The sequence below is a fragment of the Panicum hallii genome, chromosome 7 (assembly GCF_002211085.1).
Source record: "Panicum hallii strain FIL2 chromosome 7, PHallii_v3.1, whole genome shotgun sequence".
NCBI classification, from domain to species: domain Eukaryota; kingdom Viridiplantae; phylum Streptophyta; class Magnoliopsida; order Poales; family Poaceae; genus Panicum; species Panicum hallii.
This window is the reverse complement of record NC_038048.1, coordinates 37,221,741-37,237,832: the sequence shown is the minus strand read 5'-3', so window position 1 is coordinate 37,237,832 and position 16,092 is coordinate 37,221,741. Positions and strand designations below refer to the sequence as shown.

General features: G+C 44.3%; 3 protein-coding genes across 3 annotated transcripts; 1 reads left to right on the top strand and 2 right to left on the bottom strand.

Annotated features, from left to right (window-relative positions):
- The first annotated feature begins 2,401 nt into the window (after window positions 1–2,401).
- Window positions 2,402–5,027, top strand: LOC112901343 (probable receptor-like protein kinase At2g42960). The gene is made up of 6 exons (XM_025970239.1): window positions 2,402–3,180; window positions 3,286–3,405; window positions 3,573–3,791; window positions 3,883–3,998; window positions 4,071–4,334; window positions 4,419–5,027. Exons 1-6 carry the CDS (start codon window positions 2,979–2,981, stop codon window positions 4,653–4,655), a joined length of 1,158 nt encoding a protein of 385 aa, XP_025826024.1. The 5' UTR covers window positions 2,402–2,978; the 3' UTR covers window positions 4,656–5,027.
- A 134-nt stretch (window positions 5,028–5,161) lies between these two features.
- LOC112901342 lies at window positions 5,162–7,726 on the bottom strand. Its single transcript, XM_025970238.1, has 4 exons — window positions 7,179–7,726; window positions 6,804–6,884; window positions 6,406–6,545; window positions 5,162–5,593 (listed from the first exon to the last, which is right to left on the bottom strand). The coding sequence occupies exons 1-4, from the start codon at window positions 7,509–7,511 to the stop codon at window positions 5,335–5,337; spliced, it is 813 nt and encodes a 270-aa protein (XP_025826023.1). The 5' UTR covers window positions 7,512–7,726; the 3' UTR covers window positions 5,162–5,334.
- Window positions 7,727–10,043: 2,317 nt separating this feature from the next.
- Window positions 10,044–15,292, bottom strand: LOC112898726 (probable RNA-dependent RNA polymerase 2). Its single transcript, XM_025967003.1, has 4 exons — window positions 14,683–15,292; window positions 11,945–13,842; window positions 11,568–11,718; window positions 10,044–11,060 (listed from the first exon to the last, which is right to left on the bottom strand). Exons 1-4 carry the CDS (start codon window positions 15,241–15,243, stop codon window positions 10,269–10,271), a joined length of 3,402 nt encoding a protein of 1,133 aa, XP_025822788.1. The 5' UTR covers window positions 15,244–15,292; the 3' UTR covers window positions 10,044–10,268.
- Window positions 15,293–16,092: the final 800 nt, after the last annotated feature.

Here is a 16,092-nt window from a genome sequence, read left to right as displayed (position 1 = left end):
TTATTAGTTCTGCTAGTTCTTTGAACATATGTAGCTAGTACGGAACTGCTAGCTAGTTCTTTACCTTAAGATTGTAGCTCTTTGTTTAAGGTTTACTGCAAGCTGTTGATCCTCTAATAATTTGACATCCAGTACAATATTTGCTGCACAATTCAGTCCTACATTCTCGATCAGCAGCCGTGCACTGATGCATGGCTAATTGGCATGCCACCACTAATAACATATATAAGATAAGATGTGTGGGATAACCTTCCATTAGCATCCCTGCGTTGTTTACCTCAGTTTTAAACATCTTATGGCTGTCATCGCATTATTAGTCCGAAAAAGCAGGAAAAGGATACTACCACTCAATCATGAGAGACAGCTACCTCCCATTCATTGTTCCAGACCATTTCGTTTGAAAGGGACAACACGTTATTTGGATCCGTATGTACGTACGTATACGTACGCGTACACAATGCCAGGACAGCGATATATGAATAGAAACTGATTTAACAAGATGGAATTGATGCAAACCAGAAGGTTGTAGAACTTGCAACGATCGACGACAATCCTGCTTAACTAGCTAGTTGAAGTAACAAGACTCTCTTCATTCATAGGTCAGCCCGATTTATTTTCTTGTTTAGGCTGCATTCTTTTTCTGCCTCCAAAGTGGCTGACAAGAGACATGTACAGTACAGGGTACAGGACAAAGTTATAATATTAAAAATGAAGGAAAAGGTAATGCTACTATTGCTCGTGTTCTCTTGGGGCTCACGATCGAAGTGGCAAGGAAGCTGGGCAAGCAATACATTATACTACTTAAAGCAAGCAAGAATCAACTACAATTTTGTTTCCAGAAAAAAAGAGGCTTAGATGTGTCCAATGCTTCCTAAAAAAATATGTGTTCAATGATGCTTGCATGATCACTTAAAAAAAAAACTCGGCCAGAAGAAGAAAAACTCCACCACGAGCCAATATATATCTCAAGGAGATGCTCATGCTCGATCACCTTTATCCATAAGCTCATGTAGCAGTAATCGTACATCCTTAAGCCCTAAGCAGTAAGCTCTAAAGCATGATATATTTGCTGCAATCTGCTCTTCAAGGTGCTATGCATCGTGTGTACACGCTATTGGCAGATGCGCTGTTGCATCACGAAAAGCCAGGGGCTGTTGTATTGTCTCTGTCGAGGCCTGCACCATAGACCCTGCGGTGAACACCTGCCTCTCGCTGGATCTGAGGCTTCTAGCGCAATCTGAATTTGCATCTTTCCAGTTGAATAGGGTGTCTGTTGATCGATTGTTGCCTGCCCCTGGTACGGCTCCAGACTTGATCAATTGTTGCCTGGAGGCTGTCTGCAATCCAGCTAAGTTGAAAGGATTATTGTCAGCATGACATGAGATGCGACATAGTGCGTGCGACCTCAGACTGAATGACAGTAGGGACAGTTAAATAACATGATTAAAAAAAAGGTGCCCGAAAAGAAGTAATTCAGAAAGACGTGCTCCGTAAACTTTCAGCTATTTACTAGAAATTTTTCCGCAGAGGAACCAAACTGAGGTTGTTTAATTTATATTACTAAAAACCAATGGCATACTGAAAAAGAAATTCTTTGCAATGACATTTTACTAAAGTACCGACTTTAATATGGCATTTTATAAATTTTTATTCTCCTATATGGGTTACTTAGTTACTGAAGGATTGATAAATCAATGCTGCAAGATTGAAGAAATCTCTTTGTTTTCCCTAAAATAGTAACATTAACTTATGACAAATGAGTACTACCATCTTATTCTCCGAATCAGGCGCAGAAATCACCAGATAGACGACTAAACAGAAAAAGCCTTTGTGGTTGTCAACAAAGATACTGTATGCTAGATTCTCACTACAAGCAAAAAAGGACAAGCAAAGATGCATTCATTTTTAGGAAGAGCCATAGCGGCCATTTGTTCTCTGAACACAATGCGTTCTTTTAAGATTATAATTTACTGGCATAGCTAGGTTTATTAACAAAAATGGGTGTAGTATTATTTGGTGTCAGTCTGGACCCATGAAACCGATGCTCGGGCTCATTATTTAGACCCTTTCTCAAGGCCATTTCAAGCCGTCTTTTACTGTACAGAAAATAGGTTGCTTGAGAATCAGATGCATCCGAACAGGAATTTGCTGGAGAAAGAATCTATCTTAAGAAGCATTCAAAGGTATTATACTGTTGAAACAACAAAGTATCAAATCTTAAAGGTATAGACACTGTTGAAATCGAATGTGAAACGACATGGTATCAAATCTAAAGGCGTATAAGTACAGTTGAAGCAATATTGTATCAAATTCCCCCACCAATAGTGTTCTACTTCAAAGCTGAACAGCAGTAAAAACAACAGCCTGTTGAAAAAGACAAAGGTTGCCTGGAAAGAGCGGGGAGGATACATTAGTGTACAAAACACTTAACGATGGTTAGATGCTTCATGCTTTGTTCCAGTGGTTATTTTTTATTTTAAAAAGGTGCCGTTATTTTTAACCCCTAATTTGGCTCATTTGAAGTCGTCAAAGTAGAGGAGTGTTCCAGTAATCTAGTTGATATTTTAGATTATTCCACTTTGCATAGAATTGTCGCATTTGACATTTGTCTACTGCTCCTTCGCTTGACTCCAAATGCACTGACTAATAGAACGGGTGGAAACTAATTGACCTCCACTAACCCAACAACCCACCAATCCAAGTACATCTATAAATGTACAACCATACTCGACACTGTTGATGTTGGATTCCGGATTTCTGATCCAGACCCAAACCAATTATGGGATACAATATTTTTCCTGCTTTTGGCTTATTCCAAGCCTACACCTTGGCCGGCAATTGCCAGTCACTAACACTACATTGGTAATAACGACTGGGTATAGATTGCGCAGACATTAACTTGCTTGCTTTAATCAGAACAAACACAAGGTTAGTGAGAAGCAATCTCGTGTTCTTCCCACACGCCCATAACCTGAAGGATGCAAAGAGGTTTGTCTCTTTACCTATTTTCTACCATTCCGTTCTGCCTGATCTTTCAAACTTTGAGGTCATCAAATTTATCTGCAGGATATGAAGCGCTGCTAGGATGCCTCTCTGCTGGGGTGATAGTTGGGATCATTGCCGTTCTCTGCCATATTAGGAGAAGAGCAAGCAAGTTTAAACCATCAAGAAAGGATATCGGTAATTTCATTAATTAATTGCAACCCATATACACATAGAAGTTACTGAGCTGATGGTTTTTTACCTACTAATATCAATATGCAATTGCACATGTTTATCTTGCAGAGGTCACATTGGCATCCCTTGAGTATGAGGAGACTACCTGCAAGCCAATGTCTATCAAAGATATATACACAGCAACTGAAAACTTGAGTCCATCAAATGTCATCGGACAGGGTATTGCAGGTAAACATAGTCCATAATAGCCGATTCAAGGTTGTGGTATTTATTACCATCAACCAAACAGAAAGCATATTTCTCATCAATGAGCATGAGATTTAGAAGACAGTAACCATACTGTCTAAAGTATGTTGCTCATGATGGTGTGCAACTTGATCCTCTTGTGGTTCCAGGGAAAGTGTACAGAGGAGTGCTGGCAAATGGCTGGCCTGTTGCAGTGAAGCACATAGTTAAGAATGAGCATGCAGGAACTTTCCTAAGGGAAGTTACAAGCCTGTCACATGTCAGGCACCCGAATCTTGTGTCACTAAGAGGTTACTGTGACGGGCAGGAGGAGTTCTTTCTTGTCTATGAGCTGTGCATCAACGGTAATCTATCAGAATGGCTATTTGGTGAGTAACAAGATTGCCTAAACATTTGACTAGAACTTCAGAAGTATATATTTTCTTTGCTTCAATGAAGAAAAGAATAATTTGATTGCAGGAAAAGATAAGAACCTCTCATGGATTCAGAGGCTTCAGATAGCACTTGGAAGCGCTTGCGGCCTTTGGTTCTTGCACATATATCCTGAAGGCTGCATCGTTCACCGTGACATCAAGGTTTGTTGCATGATCTGAAAGAATTCAGAACATCTATTCATATTCACTCAAAACTCATACTTGCTATGGCAGCCAACCAATATACTTCTTGGGGTTGATATGGAACCCAAGCTGTCCGATTTCGGACTCTCAAGAGTCATTGACTTAGGTGTGTCGCATGTAAGCTCTGAAGTCAGAGGAACCTTTGGCTATGTCGATCCGGAATACCGCCACAACCACAAGGTGAATGCTGCAGGAGATGTATACAGCTTCGGGATGGTGCTCCTGCAGCTCCTGTCAGGAAAACGAGCAATCAACATCATGAATACCGCTATGCCAATGTCACTGGACAAAATGGTAAGATCTAAGCAGTTAGAGTAGGATATTACACTCTGAGATGAAGTATTGATTGAGCCGAATCTGCGTACCTGTCATTCCCAGGCTTCCACACTTATCCAAGATGGCAATGTATTGGACTTTGCTGATCCTAGGTTGAATGGAGAGTACTCAACAGAGGCATTTGATCTTAGTTTGAAGCTTGCTCTGTCATGCACTGGCCACAAGAAGCAGCGGCCATCCATGGAGCAAGTTGTGTCAAGGCTGGAGAAGGCTCTTGAGATCTCCATGAGAGATGATTCGAAGCACAACAGCATTAGCATCATCGAGTCCCTTGCATAGCTACTCTGTGTAATCCTTTAAGCCCCTTGATGTTTAAACATGCTTAAACATTTTTGTGCACTAAAGTGAACAGAATCCAATTGAGTGTTGAGCAATTTACATCAAAATGTTTTAGGACAACCCGATACAATTACTTCACACCTATAAGAGGTAGTTAGAGACCAAAACTAGAGACAGTACTCTAATCTAGACCTACAGTACGATGCAGTCTTGGATATTTAAGCATCTTTTTTTTCACACTATACATAAAAGTATAACTACTGCAGAGGAAAACCAATAAAAAGAGAGAAGCATGATACCTCATAGAAAATACAATGATCCAGATAACAAATGGAAACACTGATAAGTACACAAGCCACAATAATTAGCTTGGCAGACATCATTGCTTTGCAGCATATACCCACCAGTGCTAAATGGTGTCATGGGTGCCTTGAATACCAAACCGTACCATCTATCTCCATGTGACCAATTTAAATGGTGAAATTCTTTTTCAACAGAAGTCAATGTCATCCATAATACAACTTTATTCCATAATAATATATGTTTCCAGCCTAAAGAATTACAGGGCTATGCAAAGGTGCACTAGCAATCACCCAGTTAGTAACTAAATCTAATTACAACATAATGCAGAAATCAGACTGTTACGAAACTTATTTCTGCATATACGGGAATACACAAATTATCGAAGTGGCAGCTCATTCAGTGCATCAGTATAATCCTTTTGGTTCATTGAAAGGACACACAAGCCATGCGGGAGAAAGAGATAAATGGAAAGAAAGATTATCACTCCAAGATCAGCTTCTTCACCTATGGCAGGTTGAGGGGGTTGCCGCAGGTATATCTGACTGGCACACCACATACAGTACAGGGTGGCTATCACCAGGATGAGAAGAAAAGATTGGTTTGATTTTTCTGCTGCAGACTTTCCATTCTTCACTCTGTCAAAACAAGGGGAAAAAATGTTTACAGAACTGCAACAAGGATTTGCAGTTGACATTAATATTTTCAAAAGGGGAAAGGCTTTGCTGCAGGAGTCATGGTCTTGAGGAAACATTGAAAACTAAAGTGAGCATGTAAGCATTTTGTAGCATAATAATCATGCAACATTTGTTGTCCATCAACAAAGATCAGTGTGTACTTTTTTTCTCTAGAATATACAGGAGAACTGTGTATCTTTGCATAAGAAGGAAGAAACACAGGTCCAAAGGGCTGATCACCAGAACATTTAAAGAAAAACCTAAAACAGACAAGTTATACAACAAGCACACATTCCATTAAGAAGAAGGAAAACAAAAGTACAAGGAGAGTTTCGAAGATATGTTGCATTGCCCATTTCCATCCATTACTCTGTGTGTGTGTGCTGTTGTTGGGGGGGGGGGGGGGGGGGCAGCATCGATTTCCATACCAAACATGATGGTGAAAAACACAGATACCAAACTAAAATGTTTTAAATTCTAGAGTTGTATCTAAAAAGTTTTTTCTTTTCTATTTCGATAATGGAGGAAATCATAACTTCTATAGAGAAAAAATTTTAATTACTCGTTTTGTATATAAGGAGCCAAGGTTTTAAATAGCGTTTCTAGCGGAATAGTGGCGAGGCAACAAAATAAGTTGCGCCGTTTATAACAGCATGTCTCACAAAGCCATAACTAATAATTTAGAACTTTGCAAGGAGCCGAATCTAATTTCTGTTTCTGGATTGCGCCAAATAGTTTGTACATTATGACAGAGCACTTAAAAAAGCCATCACCTGTTGATGTACACAAATCCCCCAATGAGGCAAGTGCAAAGAAGTCCTACAACAACCACTGCATCTGGATTGATAGGAGCACGGCCTTTCCACCAACCAGTGCTCAGGATCCAAGTGTACATTGTAGAATGGCCATTCTCCTGCATCAGTACAATATGAACTCAGTTGGGGTAAATGACACAGCTAATTCCAAAGTATCGAGAGGGAGGTTCATTAGTCATCTGAACATATTTGACTTCACATGTAGGAATAGCATGCCAGTTGGTTTAGGCAGATATTTCTAGGAAAAAAGCATTTCTCCAAGCTGTTAAGCACACATCCTTAAAGGTTAGGCACCAATTCTAAGCTAATGCCCCCTCCCGTTCACGAGAAAACATTCCTTGAGGTTGCATGCTCACCTCAAACAAGTGGTCCAGGAAAAAATGAGACAGCGAGCCGGCCGAGATAAGCAAGAAACACTGCCTCTTGTTTAGTGGTACCTGCAACAACACGAAGATTAAACAAATCAGGCACGCAACACTAGATTGATACGGAGGCTTCTGACCCTGGAGCTCCTTAACCCTTTCTGCAACAGAGGATTAGGATAATGCGGCATTGCTAGACTAGACCTGACATAGATACCAATTGGCTCATTATCTAAAAAAAGATACCAATTTGGTAGACGCAGCCGTACGGAACAGTAGATTCAAACAAGGGCCAAGCAAAGCAAAAATAGCAAATCCAGGACCGGGGTTAGAAAAGACTGATGACGAATCAAACATTCCAGCACGCACCCCGGCGGGGGAGTCTAGGACGCCGGCGCGGAGCAGCCGGCGGGAGAGACAGGCGTAGGCCCAGGCGAGCGGGAGGCCGAGGAGGAGCGGGTAGTAGAAGGGGTGGTGCACAGCCGCCATGGCGAGGTCCCCCGCGGCCGACGCGGAGACCGAGGACGGGAGGAAGGAGCAGAGCCACTCGGAGAAGGCGCCGAGGTCCGGGCCGAGGAACGCGTTGGCGGCGTAGACGGCGCAGTGGTGCGGGCCGAAGCGGCGGTTCCCGGGCCCGGCGACCCGCGACAGCGCCGCCCCGCCTGACAGCGCGTACAGCAGGTGCGCCCCGGGCCCCGGCATCCCGCCCTTGGCCGCTGATAGGCTGGCTCGGTGGTGGATCGGTCCGTCGCCGCCGGGCCACCGGGGCGTGGCGGTGGCGCGCGGTGGAGTTTGGTGGGGCGAGAGGAGTCGAGCCGAGTAGGCGGACGAGGACGGGTCGGGGTGCTGGTTTGGTTTTAGTTGGGGCGATCTGGAATTGCTTCGCGTTCCTGCAATCCTGCTCGGTGGGATGAACGCAACTCCCTCGTTTTCCTTCTCAAGCTGTTACTGCCAGGCGCCAACGTAACGGTAAACGGTCAGCGGGTCAGGTGTTCTGACCTGGACACATCCCTGGTCAGCAATGTGTTGAAGGTGTTCTAGACTTGACTTCCTCCGTCTAACCATGAAAGAATGCAACTTTTACTTCCTCAAGAATCAAATAATTTTAACTTTAATCAAATTTATACAAAATATTAGTAATATTTATATTATAAAATAAGTATTATTAGATTAATCGTATAATATATTTTATACTAAATCTATTTTGAGATATAAATGCTAGTAGTTTTTGTAAAAATTTGATTAAATTTAAAATTATTTAATTTCTTAGGATGCGGAAGTTATATTTTTTTTATGAAGGAATGGAGCACGAACGAAGGGAGCAGTAAAAGAGTAGTGGTTGCAGTTCGCCGGCTGCTATACGATCCCCAGGAGGGCAGAAGCCCAAAACACGCCAAAAGAAATGCCAAGCAGTCGTCCCAACGAACCAGCAAATGGGCCCTCGGTTAGTCTTACCTAACAGCTTAGCTAACCTTATCAAAATGTGTCCGTGTCATCTAGGTCTTCAAACTTTTAAAATACCCATTCACGTCCCTAAACTTAGTCATATATATCCAAATCTTCGTAACTTGAGTTAATCCGTGTACGTGGCACGTTGACTGGGCGATGTTCGGTACCTGACACGTGGGACCCGCGTGTCAGCTCCATCTCCTTTCTCTCCCCCGGTGGAAGCTGCTCAAGTTCTTGCTGATGCTATCGAAAACTCCCGTGGGCAACAAGAACAAGGTGCCGAAGCAAAAGAAAATCTAAGCAAATCAAATCCCCAAGTCAAAATCGATGCAACTATTCCACCGCTCTAGCAATCCAATCCCTTTCTGAACTGCTGCTCCTTTTGAGAAGAAGCATCCAATCCACAAGGCCTGCCACAGATCGATTCGATTGGATTCATGCGCCCGCTGGCCGCTGCTCGCTGTTGTTGACGGCTGGGCGCAGACGCGCGCAGCAGTCATCGTCCTCTATGGCGGCGGCAAGGAGCGGAGGCACCGACCCTCCTGGCTCGCAGGGATCGTGCAGCGTGGCCGCCGGAGGAAGGAGGCGGCCACAGGGTCCCCGCCGCAGCGCTCGTGGCGCGGGGTCAGCGACCGGGGGCTCTCCCTAGTGAGGTACGCCGATGGGGACTGCGACGAGAGCGTGTCCCCTGCGGAGTTGCTGTGGCTGCCTTCGCCGTCGTCGACTCGTCGTTGCGCAAGACACCGGTAGGCACCTCCGCGGAGTCCACCCGCCGGATGTCGAGGGAGCTTCGCCCGTCGCCGCTCCACCCGCTCACCTCCAGCGCCTCACTCCACCACTGCCGCTCCTGGAAGCTCGCCGAAGTCGGCCGCTTCATCCGGCGAGAGTGGGGGCGGAGGTAGCGAGGACCGTTCTACGCGCAGACGTCGGGGCCGCCCTCGTACGGGTGCCAGCTGGCGCACCTCATGCTCATGGTCCTCCCCTCGCCGGCGCTGCCTCTGCCATTCACCTCTCACAATCTCGGGGGTGGAGCGGAGGGGCAGGAGCGAGCAGGAGGTGCGGCCAAGAGAGAGGGTGAAGGAGATGCAACTGACATGTGGGTCCGACGTGTCAGGCACATGTCATCGCCAAGTCAAGATGCCACGCACGAAGATTAACTCAAATTACTCAATTAAAAAAATTTAAGCATATAAATATGCATTTTATAAGTTCGAGAACCTAAGATATACCGGCTGTCCATTTTACTCGCTAACCTGCCTAATCATACCTGCCTGGTGCTCCGCATATTCCGTTCAAAGAGTGCCCGAGGTGATGATGGGAGCATGGCTGGCAATTAACAATGCTGGTCGAGCCGGCTAGGTAGCCTCTTGAGCTTTAAATTTCATAGGCTCCCTCCGTTTAAATTTATAATACTTGTTTGGTCCCGTTAGAACAAGCTTTTGATCAAGAATTATGCTGCTAGTGAAATACTAGTATAATTTCGTGACAAGTTAACGTCATTCGGTTCGAATTAAAAAAACACTTGTTTACGGTTATGATTTTGTATTAAACAAATAAAGTAACTGCTAGTAAGTTTGTCCTATGAAAAGTAGGCATTGTAAAAAAAACTTTGACCCCCGTGGGAAGACCGCCCCCACAGCATTATATTAAAAAAAATCTTCTCGTGCAAGGTTAAGAAAATCTTCAAACTTTTGCCCCCACCCGTACACAGTAACCCGTCGCCCGCGAGAAGACCACATCCGGGCATCCACCAACCGCGCTAAAGCCCTTGCGAAGTAGGCATCGTAACAAGACGGTAGGAGCATTTTTATATTCACCCACAGGTAAATATTAAAGTGAAACCTAATAGGATGACACATCATGGATTCCCCAGAGCATTTTTACAATCTTGCACTCGACATTTTTTTTACAACACAAGGCAGTCCATCTTATTAGCTTACGGTCAGAGTCCAGTTAACCACTCACATCGCAATTTCACTTCACCGGCGCAGCGCGCAGCGGCCCTTCCCTCTAGGCGTCGCAGTCCATCGGCACGGCGGCGGCGTCTTCCACCCGCTTGCGGCACCTCCTGGCCGCCTTGATCGCCAGCAGGGTGTCGCAAGCGATCCAGGGGAAGCTCCAGAACCGCTTCTCGCCGCGGCGGCCCGGGTGGTACGTCACGTGGTACCACGCCGACGCCAGCTTCGACGCCTCCTCGTCCCTGTGCGCCCTGAGCCACCCCCTCACCTCCGCGTGCAGCGCGTCGACGGCGGCGATGATCCGGTCCTTCATCTCGAAGTAGCGCTTGTTGTCGCGCCGCAGGTACACGAGCTTGATCCGGATGTTGCCCGTCAGGATCTCGTCCTCGCGCTCCGCCGAGTAGTAGGTCATCAGGGTGCCCAGCCTCTCGGCGTACGCCTCGTAGTGCTCCTCCGCGGCGTCCAGGAAGTCGTGGAACCCGGGGCACTCGAGGTCCGGGTCGTACGCGCAGCTGGGCGGGGCCTCAGGCAAAAGGGCCTCCGCGTTCTCCGCGTGGCGCAGGGCTGCACGGTAGAGCTTGCCGAGGACGCCGTTGGAGATGTACATTGGCTTCTCCCAGCGTTCCAAGAAGTCAGGGAACTCCCGGGGCCTCAGCGCCCGGGGCATCTCGGCTGGAGCACCCGACTTGGCAAAGTCGACCGCCATGGAGTGCAGAGCGGCCAGCTGGAGGCACTCGGGGCTGCGAGCTTTCAGCGGATCACGGTCTGCGTGGATCAAGTGGGCAGTGGAGATAACACCCAGGGCATCATTTATCATGTAACTGACGAAGTGCTTCTGGATTTCCTGCATTTCAGATGTTCTTGTTGTAACATTTCACTCAGGTGAGACTAACCATGCGAGATGGAAAATTTGATAAAAGGGCAGTTGTTTAAATGTGCATGTTGAGTATATACCTGGTTCAAAACATTCAAAAAATTTCTTTTTTTGGTGTATTTTCAAATACGTTGATTACTTCTACATGCCGATGCACATACCATCTTAGTATCATTCTGGATGGATTAGAATTTGAAGGTAGCTGCCAGTTCTATATGCTCGTTACTGCCCTATCAGTGTTAGTGAAGTTAATGCCCTAAATACATAAAGCTTTAGAAACATGAAAAGGTTAATGAGCTCCATCTATATCACTAAAATGCCTCAACCCATCATCTCAAGACAAAAATGCAGCAATATATAAACACTTCAGGAAAATCTGGCATTACCGCATTAGCCAAAGGAAACTTCAGGAAAACAACCACAGTATTACATAATCAAGAAAAATGAGCTAAGAAAAGAGCATATACTCAGGAGTACCTCAAGTGTAACAACATGGTCCATTATGCGTGGCCTTGTTGCAGTATAGTCCATAGGTGCATCTACCTTCTCTGGAATCAGTTTGTCATCCCAAGTAATAAAGAAGAGATCGCCATCCAAATCACCACCCGAGCATTCATTTGGATGAGGCCTAATTAATTTGAAGATTTCAAGTAAGGATAAAGCAAACATTGACAGCATTAATCTAAATGGTTAATTGCCAATTACATAATTGGAAATTAACAGAATATGGGTAACAGTGCTAGCAAAGACCAATGTCTTGATTCAGTAAAGAGACAGGATGCATCACAGCCATGGACAAAGAAATAGAACTCCACAACCTAAGATAGTCATCTTTCAGGTTCAGAATAACATACCTTTCCCCTCTCTGAGGAAATACAACACAATCAATAAGGCCCCTAGCATCCAATCCAGGGTCATATATAGCTTCAAGTACTCTGACATCACCAGGATGGAGACATGGGTTTTTAGAGATTGCAACTTTTCCAACAATTACTGCTGTCTTGCCATCATCGTTACAAAAGAATGGCTGCTCACTGTACTTTTGCTCCTTGCGATTCTTTGTAATTCTGATGTAAACTTGGCCATAGTCTAATTTGCCTGTTTCATCCAAACAACCAATAAGAACACGGCCTTTCTGGACATGAATCTTACACCTGGTTCTTATATCGGTCAGCCTATTAGCCCGATGAGCTTTGAGAATCATTGAAAGGTAGGGCTCCAAACTTGGTTCATAGCCTTGCAGCAGCATCTCAGCTGCTGTCTTGGTATCTGCACCACTAATTTTCCCTAGGACAGACAAAGCCACTTCTTTGTTTGTTAGCATTTCATCTGATTCGTGCATGTCATCTTGTTGCATTGTCAAAAATGCTTCATCCTTTATACCCAATGTTGAAAGAAGAGAGATAATTTCACGATTCACGTAGCATGGCTGAGACTTGCTCCAATTTGTAATGTTCAGCATAGTGCTTTTTGATTCAAACTTCTTCATACTAGGTCGCAGAGAAAGATTGAAAAAGGAAGTAGGGTCAACAGCAATGACTCCTTTATAGCCACCATACCGTATTTGAAAAGCAGAAGGAGGGTTATTAGGGTCTAATCCAATTGTTTTGGCAATTTGTCTGGCAAATCTCGAAGAAATCTTCCCAATACCATCTGAAAATATGTGCTTAGTGCCATCAGTTGTGATTTCAATATCTGGAATTACTTCTACATCGTACGATGAGACTTCAAATGTCTGCCTGGAGGAGCTGAACAGCTGACCCATTCGAGCTGCACATTTGGAGACTGAACGGATATCTTTGAAGTGGCCCATCCACCTTCTTATACTCTCAGCGCTCAAAGAATTATTTGAAGCAAACATCCAAACAGAATTACCACGAAGTTGACTTGCTGAGAAGGCCAAAAATTCATACTTCTTTGGGCCAATGCGAAATCCTTCTTTTAGAATGGAGAGAATTCGATGGTACAAGCCAGTTTTCAAGGGTGTAGAAAAGAAACCTTGTTCAATTCTAGCTGACAATGCATTGGGAGAAAGCTTACTCCAATCTTCATCAACGAACGTAACTCTAGCAAAGTCAGAAGCATACTCAGAATGGTACTTAACCACATAATTTGAAACTTCTTCCTCAGGCCCCAAACAGTATATTTTTGATGGTGTGATGTGAATTCTGTAACATCTCATCAATTTTCCTTCACCTTCACCCTTCTTGGACAGCAAGGTTTTCTTACTAATCTTCATGCTATGAGCCTCATGTCTGATGAATTCCAAAGGTTCAAAGCAGGTAGAGTTTAATTTGCTCATTTTCTCAAATATCCTCCTCAAAGTATCAATTGGTAGATCTTCGAGGACCTTAAACAGATCAGCATTTACATGCCTGGCCACTAACTTCCCCATGTGAACAAGAGAGTTCAGACGAAAAAGAACTTCGTAAGGTACTGAAAAGCCACTTGGGCAATCAACAAGAGGAACTACTTTGGAGGAGGAACCAAACATATCCATCGAAGAAATGGTCAGTTCCCCTAATTCTCCTGAGAAGGGTAAACTTTCAAGAATATCAGACACTGGTGCAGCTTTGCTCAGTTTCAACACAAGTGTGGAACACTCCCCAAAAGAGCTATTAGGTGTAAAATCTAGTGCTCTGACCCATGCAAACTTGGCATCCTCCTTGCATGCATGAAAACGCTCATCTGTGAACCTTGATTTAATTGTAGACCCAGAAATTGTGGTGTGGATTCTTGGTGCATAAGTCAGCTGAAACAAGCATAATATTTATTTATCAAACAAGCTTCAGATCCATTAAAAGGAGGCCCAAATAATATTTGTATCTGAAACAAACTGATAATCTAGAAATATGAGAAGCATTAAATCTATATCCTGCAGATATTATGTATTCACCAGGGCAGCTTAATATTAATAGTAAAGAATGAAGAATATTCATTTGGAAAAGTCTACAAGGGAAAAAAGCTTAAACAGTTCCCCTCCCAATAAAAAATTAAGTGATCGGCTCCAAGAAATACTTGAAATAACACGCAGAGGAAACCCCACTGTGGTTGCACAAATATGAAGTTAATTGTCAGTTTCAAGTAAAATGCATTATCCTGTATGAGGGTTACATTTATTGTGCATATCTCAAGTCTTTGAGCTGTAATTGAAAATTGAAATGGTTAGAATATGCAATAAATGGATCATATGATAACCTAGAATGTGTTTGTTTTGGACGCTGCTACACAATATACACTATAGTGGCCATAGAAGACTGCAAAATCATCCCTTCTGTGCCACGCGAGTCTGTGATGATCTCATTCTTCTAGGATGTTACTAAATTTGAGGTCCAATGTCTGTAGATTCACTTGCTGACTTTCAACAATGTGCATATTGAGCTAATTCTATCACAATCACTCGGTCATTCTCCTGGCTACGGGGTGAAAATAAGGATTGATAACAGTGCATGTCAATCAGATATCTGCATGTAGCATGTCATGTATTAATTCGAAACAAATAATCAGGTCGCACACTCACACTTCAGCTCACATACGGAAGCAACGAAGTTTTGGAACTTTCGCATCTAATAGAACGGTATCATCAGCTCACCAGCAGCAAGATAGCGCCCGCCCCATCAAAGCTGCACCCGAAGCACTCCCTGATGTCCTCGAAGAGAACCTCAAGCTTGTAGCTCCGGGAATCATGTTTCAGGTACAGGTCCACGCGCCGCTTCCCTGGGATGACCTCGGCGCGCACGCCGTCCCAGGTGTAGGCCACCTCCAGCTCGCGCTCGGCTACGCGGTTGCCTATAACGAGGCTCGAGCCGAGGGCGCGGAGGGCGAAATCGGGCGCGCGGGGCAGGAGGTCGACGTGGGCGGGGGAGACAGAGAGGTGGGAGCCGAGGAAGGGAGGAAGGCCGCCGGAGGACGCGAGGTCGATTGCACGGGTGGCTGCGGCGGCGGATTCGAATTGGACGGAGCCGTGGCCGCGGCTGAGCCAGCCGCGGTGGGCGGCGGCGATCTCGCATGCGAATGCCGCGCCGGTGGCGACAGCGGAGTCGAAGAAGGCAAGGAGCTCGGCGGCGATGGCCGAGGGCGGGATGTTGGATACCCGCACCGTGGCCGTGGCGCCCGGCGCGGGAGCCGCCGCCGCCGCCACTAACGTAGACATAGCGGCGGGGGTCAGTGAGGGCCGGGATTCCGGCGATGTCACGGCCGGGGGTTTTTGTGTTGCAGCCTGAAAAGTGAAAAGAGGGGGTTTTGTGGGCAAAAGGGACGGCAAAAGATTCCTCTGAATTTAATCATTCCTATTAGGTCCTGCTTAGTTATTTTACAATGGTAAAAACTAAAGATAGATGTACAAAAATTTATTGTTAGATTACATGAATAATACATTGTGAGTAGAACAAGCCAAATACCACATAAATTATGTCCGAATAAATAAATGCTCATATTCCATTCATGCTGTTCCAAATATATTTTATAGAATGTAAGAGTTATAACTAATTTGTGTGTGGTCAGAATTCACTAGCATGAAAATGAAGTAGAATTTACTATCCATTGGAACTAGAAACTAGAAAGCATCTCTATTTGCTGATTTTAAAAATATTTGTAGATTATATTAGTCAATATAATTATATTTAACTATTAGGTTGATTTTTAGTGCACTCTAGAGAAGAGCTCTAGCACATAGTCCAAAAAAACTTTCTATAAAAAGGTGATGTGGGTCCACATGCATGAGCATGGTACTTTTAAAGAGAGCTTTATTTTCATATAGACTTTCACAAACTAATTTTCCAAAACACTTAAAACATGCTTTCTAAAAAATATGAAAAAAAAATTCTAAAAGCTTTTTAACAAAACTTTGTGGAAAAAATTTCTCATGATTTTTTTAAAAAAATAAAAAGAGAAAAAGCAACTTAAGCTTTGCAACAAGCCTAATCATCATGTGGAATTCTGGCGTTGTGCCATTAGAAACGTCGTAGGTCCGAGAATGCAGAAACAGTCTCATCCCATCCGA

Coding starts and splice junctions, on each gene's coding strand:
- LOC112901343 (XM_025970239.1), top strand. CDS start 2,979: ATGCAAAGAGGTTTGTCTCTTTACCTATTTTCTACCATTCCGTTCTGC. Junction 3,181..3,285: donor ACCATCAAGAAAGGATATCG/GTAATTTCATTA, acceptor TTTATCTTGCAG/AGGTCACATTGGCATCCCTT. Junction 4,335..4,418: donor CAATGTCACTGGACAAAATG/GTAAGATCTAAG, acceptor TGTCATTCCCAG/GCTTCCACACTTATCCAAGA.
- LOC112898726 (XM_025967003.1), bottom strand. CDS start 15,243: ATGTCTACGTTAGTGGCGGCGGCGGCGGCTCCCGCGCCGGGCGCCACG. Junction 13,843..14,682: donor CGGGCGCTATCTTGCTGCTG/GTGAGCTGATGA, acceptor TGCTTGTTTCAG/CTGACTTATGCACCAAGAAT. Junction 11,719..11,944: donor TTTCCTCAGAGAGGGGAAAG/GTATGTTATTCT, acceptor CAAATTAATTAG/GCCTCATCCAAATGAATGCT.
- LOC112901342 (XM_025970238.1), bottom strand. CDS start 7,511: ATGCCGGGGCCCGGGGCGCACCTGCTGTACGCGCTGTCAGGCGGGGCG. Junction 6,885..7,178: donor TCCTAGACTCCCCCGCCGGG/GTGCGTGCTGGA, acceptor GTGTTGTTGCAG/GTACCACTAAACAAGAGGCA. Junction 5,594..6,405: donor GGATTTGTGTACATCAACAG/GTGATGGCTTTT, acceptor TTGTTTTGACAG/AGTGAAGAATGGAAAGTCTG.